General features: G+C 51.5%; 1 protein-coding gene across 1 annotated transcript in view; it reads right to left on the bottom strand.

The window, feature by feature from the left end:
- Nucleotides 1-7,501: 7,501 nt before the first annotated feature.
- Nucleotides 7,502-12,500, bottom strand: part of ntd5 (ntl-dependent gene 5) — an 11,222-nt gene continuing 6,223 nt past the window's right edge. The window contains exons 4-8 of the mRNA XM_084444588.1: nt 9,759-9,903; nt 9,344-9,354; nt 8,134-8,316; nt 7,827-8,024; nt 7,502-7,593 (exon numbers count right to left, since the gene is read on the bottom strand). Of these exons, the coding sequence (XP_084300714.1) occupies nt 7,511-7,593; nt 7,827-8,024; nt 8,134-8,316; nt 9,344-9,354; nt 9,759-9,903 (620 nt within the window). The 3' untranslated portion in view covers nt 7,502-7,510. The remainder of the gene's footprint in view (nt 7,594-7,826; nt 8,025-8,133; nt 8,317-9,343; nt 9,355-9,758; nt 9,904-12,500) is intronic.

Genomic DNA, 12,500 nt, shown 5'->3' with positions numbered 1-12,500 from the left:
GAGGAGGCGATAAGCGGCCTGATTAATTCAAAAGCCCACAATGCAACAGCCCAGTGGCCACAATTAGAGGACCAAAGACCGGCTCGGGCCGATTTAGTCGTTCCGTAATGGAAGAGAATTCAGCGGATGATGGCATCTGAGCCCAGAGTGGCCTCACAGCAGAGCAGCTGTGGTTGGGAGTGTCTGCAGAGCGAACGCGGGTTCGGGACCGACGACGGCCCGGGGGGGACCGACGACAGCCCGGGGGGGACCAACGATGGCCCGGGGCGGTTCTAGCAGGTGCTGCTGGGTCCAGGACTTGATGGGCGGGTCTGAAAACCCACTGGAAGAAACACATTCAGCTTCCAGCCTTTGAGGCAGTTCAGTATATATATAGACCTTCCCTTACTGCATACAATTTTACTTGGATATTTTTTTATTTTATTTTTTTCCAACTAAAATCGTTTGTGCAGTATGGGGAGGTGGATGTGCCAGGGCAGTAATAAGGAGAGGAAGGACAGAGATGTGGACCTGGCCAAGTCATTTGGGTGATACAGTATTTAATGACTTATCCTCAGATCTGTTCTGCTGGCACTGCCTCGCCTGAAATGGACCAGAAAATTGGATGAATGGTGGAAAAAAAACAGAAGGCAGTTTTACAGACCCAATTACCCTGGAGTCAGTCCAACTCTGCAGGCCTCCAGCCCGTCTGCGAGGTTCAGGTGGCACATAGACCGGGCCGGGCCAAGGTACTAAGGGCCGTCCGGGTCTGGAGTTCTGTCAGTTTTCTGTGTTCTCCCAGGTACCGGAGGTACTGTAGTGATTTACAGTCACTGATGGACCAGAGGGTCCGTTTAGCTGCCGCCTGTTATAAATACATTTAGCTGTCGACTGCACTGTAACTTTTATTCCTGTATTTCCTTTTACCCGCATTTTGTTTTAAATGTCCTTTTTTTTGCATTTCATTTTATATGACCTTTTATGTTTTTCTTGCACTTTATCTTGATGCTTTTAATGTCTCATGTAAAGCACTTTGGATTGGCTAGTTGCTGAAATGTGTTCTAAATAAACGTGCCTTGCCTCACCTCAGTTCTGACTCAGTAACTCAGGATGAGAATCAAGTTCTGCAGCCTGCGAACCTGGAGGCCCATCCTTCCTTTATAAGATCTAGGAAACCCTCCTTTATAAGATCTAGGAAACCCTCCTTTATAAGATCTAGGAAAATGGGGGTGAATTTCACTCAGGAAGTACTTTCATTTCACTTTAAAGACAGAAAAACTAGAGAGACACTGTATGAAAATACTGTGGCGCGACTGCGGACAAAGTGAGCTTTAATTGAACTAAGTTGATAATAATATCATCCACATTTAGGGTTGACAATCAGCAAAGCACTTTTGGTCAAACAAATTTTTTCGGTAGAACCACCTTGCGGATAGATGACAGCGGAAAACATTTTAAATCACAACCAAAAATACAAATACGAAATTTGTTTTGTCAAACAATTCAAGTGCAAACGAATCACAGTGTCTTTGACAGTAAGAATGTGCATCGATTCTACCTACAGTATAAGATAGTGCAAGTGTAACCCAGTTGAATCGGTTAAACTCACTCCTCAGTGTAAATACAGCTGAGCTCACCCGCGCCGTCGACTCGCTAGCTTTTCTGTGGCGTAGCTGGTTAAAGCGCCGTTTACGAGGTGGTCGTGTGTGTGGGCGAGTCAGAGGTCCAGAGATGGAACAGCGTGGGCAGGTGAGGGTAGAAGCCATACTGGCGAGCAACGCAGTGAACCCCCTGACAAAAATAAGTATTAATCCCATCCCACCTTTCACTTAAACTTTCTTATATTAGCGACCCTTTACAAAGGCGGGGGCGGGGGGATGGTTGAAGTGATGCACTCTGGGTAACTATAGAGGTGCTATGGTCTCGTCAAACAGTATTCTTTTATATCGGTTAATGACAGCCTTTACTGTAAAAATCTGTGAAATACACAAAAGGAATATATTATGTTGGAATGCCTTTTCGGAAAATGAAAGGGAATGAAATAAATACACATAGATAAATAAACAATAATAAATAATGTTCTCATCTGAGAGAACCATTCAAACATGGTATTTCACTCAAGATGAGAGATAATAATCTAGAGATTGTTTCAGTGTTGCTGAGCACCAGGTTTCATACAGTTCAGGCTCACTGTAGCAAACCACCTCCTCCTCCTCCTCCTCCTCCTCCTCCTCCTCCTCCTCCTCCACCTCCTCCACCTGCTCCTCCACCTGCTCCTCCTGCTCCTCAGTCCAGTCCTCCACCTCCTCCTCCTCCACCTGCTCCTCCATCTCTGTCCTCCCCCTGGTCCTCGGTCCAGTCCTCCACGTCTCCCTCTCCTGACACTCCTCTCTCAAGACGACCTACGTGTCCATTTCAGAGTCAGAGTTGCCAAAATTAGACATAGTTGAGCTGTACCACTCTGCGCTCTCCTCTTCCTCACCTCCTCCTCCTCCTCCTCCTCCTCCTCCCCCTCTCCTCTCACTGAGCATCTCCATGGCGACCTGGTGGTAGGGGTGTTTGCGTCTGGTGTGTCGGCGTAGCGTGTTGCGCTCGGCGAAGCGCGTGTGGCACAGTTGGCACTGGTACGGCTTCTCTCCGGTGTGGACGCGCTGGTGGCGCTGCAGCTCGCCCGCCTCCCGGAAGCGCTTGCCACAGATGGGGCAGACGAAGTTGCGCTGCCCCGTGTGGATGTGCTTGTGTCTCTGCCGGGGGGAGAGGGGGACACGTTAACCAGGCTCCCCGCCCTGGAGCACCCACCGCCATGGACACCAACCAGAGGATGAACAGGGATGGAGGGATGGATGGAGGGATGGATGGACGGACGGACGGACGGACGGACGGACGGACGGAGGGAGGGAGGGAGGGAGGGAGGGAGGGATGGATGAATAGATGGATGAATAGATGGATGAATAGATGGATGGATGGATGGATGGATGGATGGATGGATGGATGGATGGATGGATGGATGGATGGATGGATGGACGAGGGACCAGGCTGAACTGACCTGCAGATGGCTGGAGCGTTTGAAGGACTTGCCACACTGCTGGCAGACGTGTGGTTTGACCTGGGAGTGCGTGATGGAGTGGCGCTCCAGGTCCGACAGGTAGTAGAAGATCCGGGGGCACAGCTGGCAGTAGAGCACCCTGCGGGGCCCCAGGGAGGAGGGCGAGGAGGGCGGGGACAGGGCCTCCGGGTCGCCCGCCTGACCGGAGGCCCCTGGGGGCCCCACCGGAGGCGAACCTGGGGCCGCCGCGCCGCCGGGGGAGAAGTAGAGGTGATCGTCCAACGGGAACGACTCTGCCGTCGTGTCACAGGAAGTGAGCTCGGACTCCGGCGCGGGGGACTGGCCGGCTGCCCTGGGGCTGGACCGGCCCGAGGGGTCAGAGGTCGGGCGAGGTGTTGGCGGGCGTGGCGATGGAGGGGAGGACGCTGAGCGCGGTTGAGGGTCTTCACTTCGGGCTTCTTCGGCGGGCGTGAGTGTGTCGGCGCTGGCGGCGTTGGGCTCTGAGGCGTCGGGTTTGGCGTGAGGTTGAGCCGAGCTGAGCGCGGGCGCCACGGAGACGGAGACAGCGACGGCGGGGGCAGAAGAGGAGGGGGGGACGGAGAGGGAGGGCGTGGCCGTGGGGGGGTTGGCGCCGTCGCTCGCTCCTGATAGGATGAGAGGGGGGTTGTTGGGGGTCAGTCTGATGATGGGGTGCGAGGGGGCGGAGCCAGGGGTTGTCACCGGAGCGGGGGAGGAGAGGGGGAGAGAGACGGAGGGGGAGGGGGCGGCGATCTGGGAGAGCTGACCCGTGGCGGCGTTGATGACAGCGATGGGCGTGGAGGCGGAGATGGTCTGGCCGGAGGCGGACCGCACGGAGGAGAGGAGGAGGAAGAGGGGGGCGGAGCAACCGGCCAAGCCCTGGGGGAGGGAGAGGGACAGGGCGAGGGGGGCGGAGCTCAGCTGGTGGCCGGGGGGGAGGAGGAGGAAGGGGGCGCCGGATGAAGGGTTGGCCAGGATCTGGATGGTGGGCGGGGGAACCGCGGCCCCGGAGGGCTGGGGAACCACGGCTCTCGCGCCGGTGTCTAGAACCTCCATGGGGGGTTCCACGGTCTTCGGGGGTTCCCGGTTCTTCGACGGTTCCACGTCCCGGGAGGGAACGTTAGCGGGAGGGGCGCGGGGACTCCCAGACGGCCCGGCGTGAGCGACCCCTAACGCCGCCGGGTGAGACGACCCCTCTTCCCCCACCTCTGCTGAGCCGGACCGAACCAACAGGCGGTCTGAGGGGTGGGGGTCTAGTTTGGAGGAGTCTATCTGGGGCACTTTGTGTCCGTCGGGGGAGAGCGTGTAGGGGATCCCCTGGTCGTCAATGAGGAGGAGGCTCTCGGAGTGGCGTTCCGCGAGGGAGAGAGAGGAGGAGAGGGAGGTGGAGAAGGAGGAGGGAGACGCGGGGGAGTCCGCGCCGTCCGTCCCGAGCGCCGGTTCGTCCTCGCCGTCGTCCTCCTCCACTATGTCCCTGTCTCCATCCCCCTCGATCTCGTCCACCTCCATGATCAGCGAGCCCTCGCTGCCCCCCAGGCCCAGGAAGCGGCCGCACCTCCACTCCCTCGCGCTGCTCTCTCTCTTCTTAGGCAAACTCAGATCCAGCACTTCCACCTGCTCCTCCTCCTCCTGCTCCTCCTCCTGCTCCTCTTCCGCTCCTCCTCTCTTCTCAGCGGCGCCCCCTGCTCCGCTGCTCAGATGGGGAATGTTCTGGAAGGAGGGAGGGACCTGATCCCCCTCACCACCCCCACCCACCCCCTGCTCCCTCTGACTGTCGGCCGGGCGGACGAGGGGCGTGGCAGGGGCAACGGTGTCCGCCTTATCCCTCCTTTCCTCAGCCGTGTCCCTCTCCCCCTCTCCCCTCTCATCCCTCTCTCCCTCTCCCCTCTCATCCCTCTCCCCCTCTCCTCTCTCATCCCTCTCTCCCTCTCCTCTCTGATCCCTCTCTCTCTCTCCTTTCTCATCCCTCTCTTCTAGCTCCCTCTCATGGAATGATTCTAACCCTTGTCTGGTCCCTCGGACACCCGGTTCCTCTGTCTTGTTCTCAGCGGAGGTGGCTGGTTCTGCAGAGACCGTGTCTGGGCCCGTCTCCATGGCCTCCGGGCGCGGGGGACTGAGCCCACGCGGTTCTACGTCAGGAACCCGCAGACATCCTGGGGGATCCACCAGAACCGAGGCTACGACTGAGCCGGTAGCGGAGTTTGTGATTGGCCTTTTGCACAGACCAGGAATAACCACCTTGATTCTGATTGGTTGACTGCACAGAACGGGCCTTCCAGTCCTGACTGTGATTGGAAGGTTGAGTCTGCTAGGTTTACCCATTTCCTGTGGCGCTGGCTGAGATGTCCCGCCCACCCCTGGCGCTCTGCCATTTGATTTGATGCTGATAGCGCAGGACGCCTGTTTGAGAGCGCATGATTGGAGGGTACCTGAAGGGCAAAACAAGGTCTTATCCAGTGGATCTTTGTGCATATGCAACACTGCTCCTGATCTCTTCGGGGATTGGCTGCCATTCCCACCATCTAAGCTGCCATTGGTCAGGATAACCGCCAGCTGAGAATTCATTTTGGGACCTGCATAGCTGTAAAACAGGGATACATGTTTCAAGACATCATTAATTTGTTATACTCATGTTTTTTATGGTGTTGGAAATTGTGCTACAGTACATTGTCTTTTTGGACATCAGTTAGATTGCAGGAAATTCAGCTAGATCTTGATAGACTTGAATGAATACCAACCCAAGCATAATAAACCTCAAGGTTCATTCTTGCAAAACACTGCACATTTATTGTTATGATTCAATACAATTCAATCTCAAAGCCTTTGACATAAAAATCTAAATCTATCCTAGAATTTCTACATCTCAAGCTCACATTAAGGCTGCCACTATTATTAATCAAAGACTGTTTTAATAAATCATTCTGTTTTTCACTGAATAAAACATTAAAACCTACAGATTATATTAATCTCCGTAGAATAAACGCACCGGCCAGGGTTCGAGAGGCGTGAAGTCAGCGAAACAGCGACACAATAGAGCTGAGTTGGTTTTAATGTTGGCATGAGACAAATAAAACCATTCACATTTGGCCTCGCCATCCCTAAAACAGACTGTTCTTTCGGATCTGTCTTATTATTTGTGATGGGATAAAAGCGACGCTGTCCGTGGGAGACGCCATTACGAGTAGTCCTAGTCTGAGGTCCGAGCCGCGGACAAGGCAATTTATGGGCGTGAGAATGAATGGCACAAAACTCGGACCTTGGACAATAAGGTGAAGTCCGCATATTCCACCCCTCACCTCAAAAAAATGTCGCGTCGTATCCTATTTCTACAATAATAGATTTAAATTTTCTCGGACCTACAACCAGCCATTTTAGAGAGTCTAGGGTTCGAGGCGAGGAGAGCAACCTGACAGCTGCCTTAGAAAGCCAGAATAAAACTTTCCCGGCGTATTTCTAAGAATTCGACTCCAATTTCTGGACGAACAAAATGTTTCATAAAACAGGTGTTCGAAATGATACGTATAAACTGGGTTATAAACACACTCGACCCGTGAGAGTCACTCGCTGCAGAGCACTGGCTTACCCGAGCTGTGGATATTTCCGGAGGACCAAATATGAACGTGCGGTGAAAGGGTGATGCTGCGAGCGCGCGGGGAGGGAGGGGTATGGCATGGTGTCGCAGCTTTCTGGGTCCGACTAGAACCACGTTGAGTAGCCAAGCCGTGTAGCCCCTAGGCTATCACAGCCTATTAGTAGCCTACTTGATAGACCACCTGGTAGTGGAAATAGAAGTTTCTCCATATAGCCATGCTATGTGTGTGTGTGTGTGTGTGCGTGCGTGCGTGCGTGTTTGGAAACACTGGAAATAAATGATCAGATATTATGTCAGTTACATGACATGTCATAGCCTACCACACCCCATTGAGCTCATTAATAACAGAGAAATCACATCATTTTGACATCATTTATTTCAAAATTGTCTCATTAATAAGCCTGTCAAGCCCCAAGGCTCGATGCGTCAACAGTACCTTCAGAATACCTTAGGGGGAATGAACCACAGAACCGACTGAAACAGTCAGAGCACACAAGGCAAACCACAGAGATCACTCAGGGAGAGATCTGAGTCAGACGAGCCCCCACAGACAGTCACAACACAGGGATAAAACATTTGAACTGGTATTATTATCATTAGGGTATAACGACATGTATCTCATCATTTATACATGTTTCAATAATATATGAAATACTATTACAAGCCAAGGAGGAGCAAAGAATCACCTTTTTTTTTATAACTAGTGGCAGGTGTAGCTACGGAAAGTGTGTGTGCATGGGTGTGTGTGGGTGTGTGCGTTTGTGTGTGTGTGTGTGCATGCGTGTGGGTGTGTGTGGGTGGGTGCATGCGTACGTGTGTACGTGTGTGTATGCGTGTGTGTGTGTGTGTGGTAGGTCGAGGCGCCCGGGGCGGGGTCACTCCAGGTCACGGGGGTCACACGCCTCGATCTCTGACACCAGCCGATGAGGGAAGAGCTTGTACTGCAGCCAGGTGGGCTCTGAGGAAGAGAGAGATGGGAGTGTTACATCACATCTGTGTGTGTGTGCGCATGTGTGTGTATGTGTATGTGAGTGTGTGTGTACAGTACAATATGTGTGTGTGTGCATGTGTGTGTCATCACATCTGTGTGTGTGTGTGCCTGCGTGCGTGCGTGTGTGTGTGTGTGTGTGCGTGCATGCATGTGCGTGTGTGTGTGTGTGTACGTGCGTGTGTGTGTGTGTCCGTCCTCACCTAGATAGCAGCTGGGCTGGGTGAGCTTGCCGTCGAAGCAGCCCTGCGACGTGAGGAAGCTGCACTGCTTGCGAGGGTGCTTGCAGAAGAACGTCACGTTCTCCCCGTGAGGAACCATGGCGTCCGTGACATCATAGGGCCAGCGCTTCACCCCACCAATCATAATCCGGCTCCGCTCGGCGGGGATCAGACACCGGGCTGAGGACAGGGAGAGAGACGCGTCTGAGGTGAGACCGCAGAGAGACCGGGGGAGAGAACACGGTTGTCATCCGCTGTTCTGATTCGTCGGTCTCATCCATCCTCTGACCTCTGCAGTAGGGAGGCGGGGCGCTCCAGCTGCCGTTTGATTGGCAGGTGACCTTGTTGGGCCCGTCCAATAGGAAGTTCTTCTTGCAGAGGTAGTGGATGTCGAAGCCCACGTCGTACTCCGTCTTCTGGACCGCCACCACGTAACCATGCTCCACCTCCCTGGGCGGCACACAGAACACCTCTGAAACACACACACACACACACACACACACACACACGCATGCACACACACACACACACACGCGTGCACAAACACACACACGCACACACACACACATGCACAAACTCACACACACACGCGCACACACACACACACACACACACACACATACACGTACACATACATCCACACACACACCAGAGATAGATACTGTTATGTACAGCTACATCATACCGGAGGGAGGTCTGATTCTGAAATATCGACCTTATGCCCTTTCAAATAGGAAAATAAGACACTTGTCTGCTCAGAGCAGACGGTAGATTGGAAGATACTGGAAGGATATCAGCATCAATCCTCCGCTACCCTTGAACAGGCCACACCGAATTTGTGCCTTTCTGGTTGAACCAGTTGTAACCAGTAGGTGGCGCCAAAGCACTGCAAAACAAGAAGGCTAGCTGGCACACACAGACGCACATGCGCACAAAACAGAATGGTATTAAAAGTGGAGGACATATCCTCCTCCACAAATTACACACACTCTAAGCGCGCGCTCACACACACACACACACACACAAACACACACAGTCACTCAAAAGGCCCCAATCCATCCACCCACACACACCATGCCTCCTTCTTCACTGTCTCTGATGCTCTTCTCACCAAGCTATCTGTTTGGCAAGACACACACACGCACACACACGCACACACGCACACGCAAACACACACACACACAGTCCACATTATGAAATACACACACTTACTTGGACAGATGGGATGTGGGTACTGCCAGGTTTGGTTATATAGACAGACATTTTCACTGCTTCCTAGCAAATCAGATCTGTTTGAGAGATGGAGAGAGAGAGAGAGAGAGAGAGAGAGAGAGAGAGAGAGAGAGAGACAGAGAGGGAGAGAGAGGGAGAGAGAGAAGTGAGAGAGAGGGAGAGAGAGAGAGAGATAGGGAGAGAGAGAGAAAGAAAGCGAGAGAGGGGGGGGGGATAGAGAGAGAGAGACAGAGAGAGAGGGGGTGGGTAGAGAGAGGTTTAGTGACTGACTGAGTGACTGGAGGGACATTGGAATGCAGACACAACAACACAGAGATGCCAGTGAGACAGGAAGCAGGAAGCAGTATTTCCTTTTCTTTGAGAACGCGCGGTTCCAGCTGAAACGCTGGTGCAGTCAGTCCAGCGTGATGCGTTAGATGAGCTACACTGTTTGAGTGAGTCAGTGAGTCAGTAGAGTATAATGACCTAGTTAAGACCTCACTCACTCCCCCATACCCCATCCTGGTATATCTACCCCTTTCCGGCACATTCCACCTATTTCTCTCTCACTGTATATTGTTTGTCTGTCTGTCTGTCTGTCTGTCTGTCTGTCTGTCTGTCTGTCTGTCTGTCTGTCTGTCTGTCTGTCTCTCTGTCTGTCTCTCTGTCTCTCTGTCTCCCTGCTTGTCCAGACAGACTCACCCAGACAGGCATCTGTAGCGGATGGACCCGGTGCCGTTGTCCTGGATGCTGAGGGTGGAGAACAGCTCCTCTGGAAGGGGGCAGTCCACCAGCGGGGTGGTGGGGGCCACTGGGGGGGCACTCGTCTGGGCCCCTGGCAGAACGGCTGGGGAGGGAAGGGGGGGGGGAGTCTTGGTCACTATAGACTCATTTTCAAATAAAAATGGAAAAAACATCTGAAACCCCCTTACCCCTCTGCGCACACACACACACACACACACACATACACATGCACACACACACACACACACACACACACACACACACACATGCACACACACACACACACACACACACACATACACATGCACACACACACACGCACACACACACACACACACATGCACACACGCACGCACCCACACACACACATACACATGCACACACACACGCACACACACACACACACACACGCACGCACACACACACATGCGCAATGGTGTCACTTAGCATCAGTGGTGCTCTGGATGTGCTGATATGAGCATCTATAATTCAGAGAAAGAACACAGCTATGAAGTCTGTACTCACTGCATGGATTTAATGTGAAAAATGGGATTCAGAGGGGAAAAGCACATCAACCTCAAACACAAAGACATCAACCTAGCAAGCAGGTCGAGCCCCAAATTTCACCCACAGGGATTATTAAAGTATAGATCGATCCAGCTATGGGTAAAACTTCACATGCTGAGGTTCAAAGAGCACCGATGACATCATCGCAACAGACAAGAAGGAAGGAAGGAAGGAAGGAAGGAAGGAAGGAAGGAAGGAAGGAAGGAAGGAAGGAAGGAAGGAAGGAAGGAAGGAAGGAAGGAAGGAAGGAAGGAAGGAAGGAAGGAAGAAGGAATGGAATGGAATGGAATGGAATGGAATGGAATGGAATGGAATAGAATAGAATAGAATAGAATAGAATAGAATAGAATAGAATAGAATAGAATAGAATAGAATAGAATAGAAGAATCTTTTCTCAACATAGCCTGCTGTTTCTATTTTAAACAGGCAATATTACAGGACCCAAGGGGGGGGGGGTCTTTATTCGGCCATGCGTGACCCACATTGCACACAATGAGCGCCCACACGGCACACAGCACATGCAATTTTTTTTTGAAAATTGTCCACTGCTTTTCTCCGATCCAAGCCGTCCTCCTCCACTCCAGGGACAGCCAGGAGCAGTGGGCAGCCTGGTCAGTGGCGCCCGGGGACCAAGTCCAAGTGCTCAGTCCAGGTCCTGGTCAGGGACCAGACTGAAGAGCATCTGTTCTTCAGCATGTTTTTCGTATTGGGTTCTTTGGGAGGGAACCCTGGAGAACGTGGGAAGAACATGCAAACTCCGCACAGAAAGGCCCGGAGACCTTCTTGCTGTGGGGCGACAGTACTACTGTAGATACAGCACCTGTTAACGATATCTGGTTCTCCAAATGAGAGAGAGAGAGAGAGAGAGAGAGAGAGAGAGAGAGAGAGAGAGAGAGTGAGAGAGAGAGAGAGAGAGAGAGAGAGAGAGAGAGAGAGAGAGAGAGAAAGAGAGTGAGCTGCTGTAGCTCTGTAACCAAGGGAACTGCTCGTTCCTGGTTTGAGCACCTCTCATTGGTGGAATTAGAAATAGCAGGCGCGTTTGGAGGGAGGGTGAAGTGACCTGTGCTAACCATGGTTCAGTCTGCCTCCAGCAGGTAGAGAGAGCTCTCTCTGGTCATGGAGCCACTTGCACAAACTATTCAAGCGCATCCTGAAATATAATAGAGTATACCACCAACCAGATTGCTTTGTACGCAGATGACATTTTGTAGATAGCCATCTTTTCAAGTATAAAACTAATAGAGGGCTTGCACTGCCTGATTTTATGGATATTTCTGGGCAGCTATTATAATGTTGGTTCTATCTGTCTGCTGGGGGGATGAGAGGCTGTTCTATGGCTGGTTAGAGATGGAGCAGGATGACTGCTTGCCTTACTTTTTGGGACCACAATGGAAACACGCTCTTGAGCTTTTTTGTGCCTGTCCTATTGACAGATGTATAAATGTATTATTTTACTCTGTATACTTTTACTCTAATCAATAAAAAATTAGATCAATCAATCAAAAAGCTCCACTGGGGAAGTCATCTTATCTCCTGTTCTGCTTAACAAAGTCAGTTAGAAACACAATATCATCGTTCATAACATAAGGGTTTGGAAACAAATGGAGAAGCGTTTCAAACTCAGGGCAGTGTATCCTTTTTATTACCCACAATCCCTTCTTTAGCTCCATCCAATATTGATGGGACCTTTAATGTAATACTGTACAGTGCGAAGAGAATTGTGGGTATTTACTGTAATATTGGAGATCTGTATATAGGAGGGACATTTGCATCTTTCCACCATCTTTAGGAGAGATACATTATAGCTTGCCAAGGAATAATGTCTTTAGATACCTTCAGATTAGAAATTAAGAGTACATCTTCTCAATCTTGAGAAAGCAAGGCCTGGTTGTTTAACATTGTTTGTAGGGTCAGACCATATAATATCCCATTGATATGATACATTACAAGACAAGGGCGAAGTTAGGTTCAATATTTCCAGAGCTCTCACCTCTATGTGAAAAGTGTGACTCAGCAGAAGCTCATTTACTTCACATGTATGCCCTGTGTCCCAAAATACAAGAGTACTGGGACATTCAAAATACAAAACAGTTTTTTCCCCAAAAAAAACATGTGGTGCCCAGATGGAACTGG

This window comes from Borostomias antarcticus, assembly GCF_949987555.1.
Source record: "Borostomias antarcticus genome assembly, chromosome: 10".
Classification (NCBI taxonomy): Eukaryota; Metazoa; Chordata; class Actinopteri; order Stomiiformes; family Stomiidae; genus Borostomias; species Borostomias antarcticus.
This window is presented reverse-complemented; position numbering and strand designations above follow the sequence as displayed.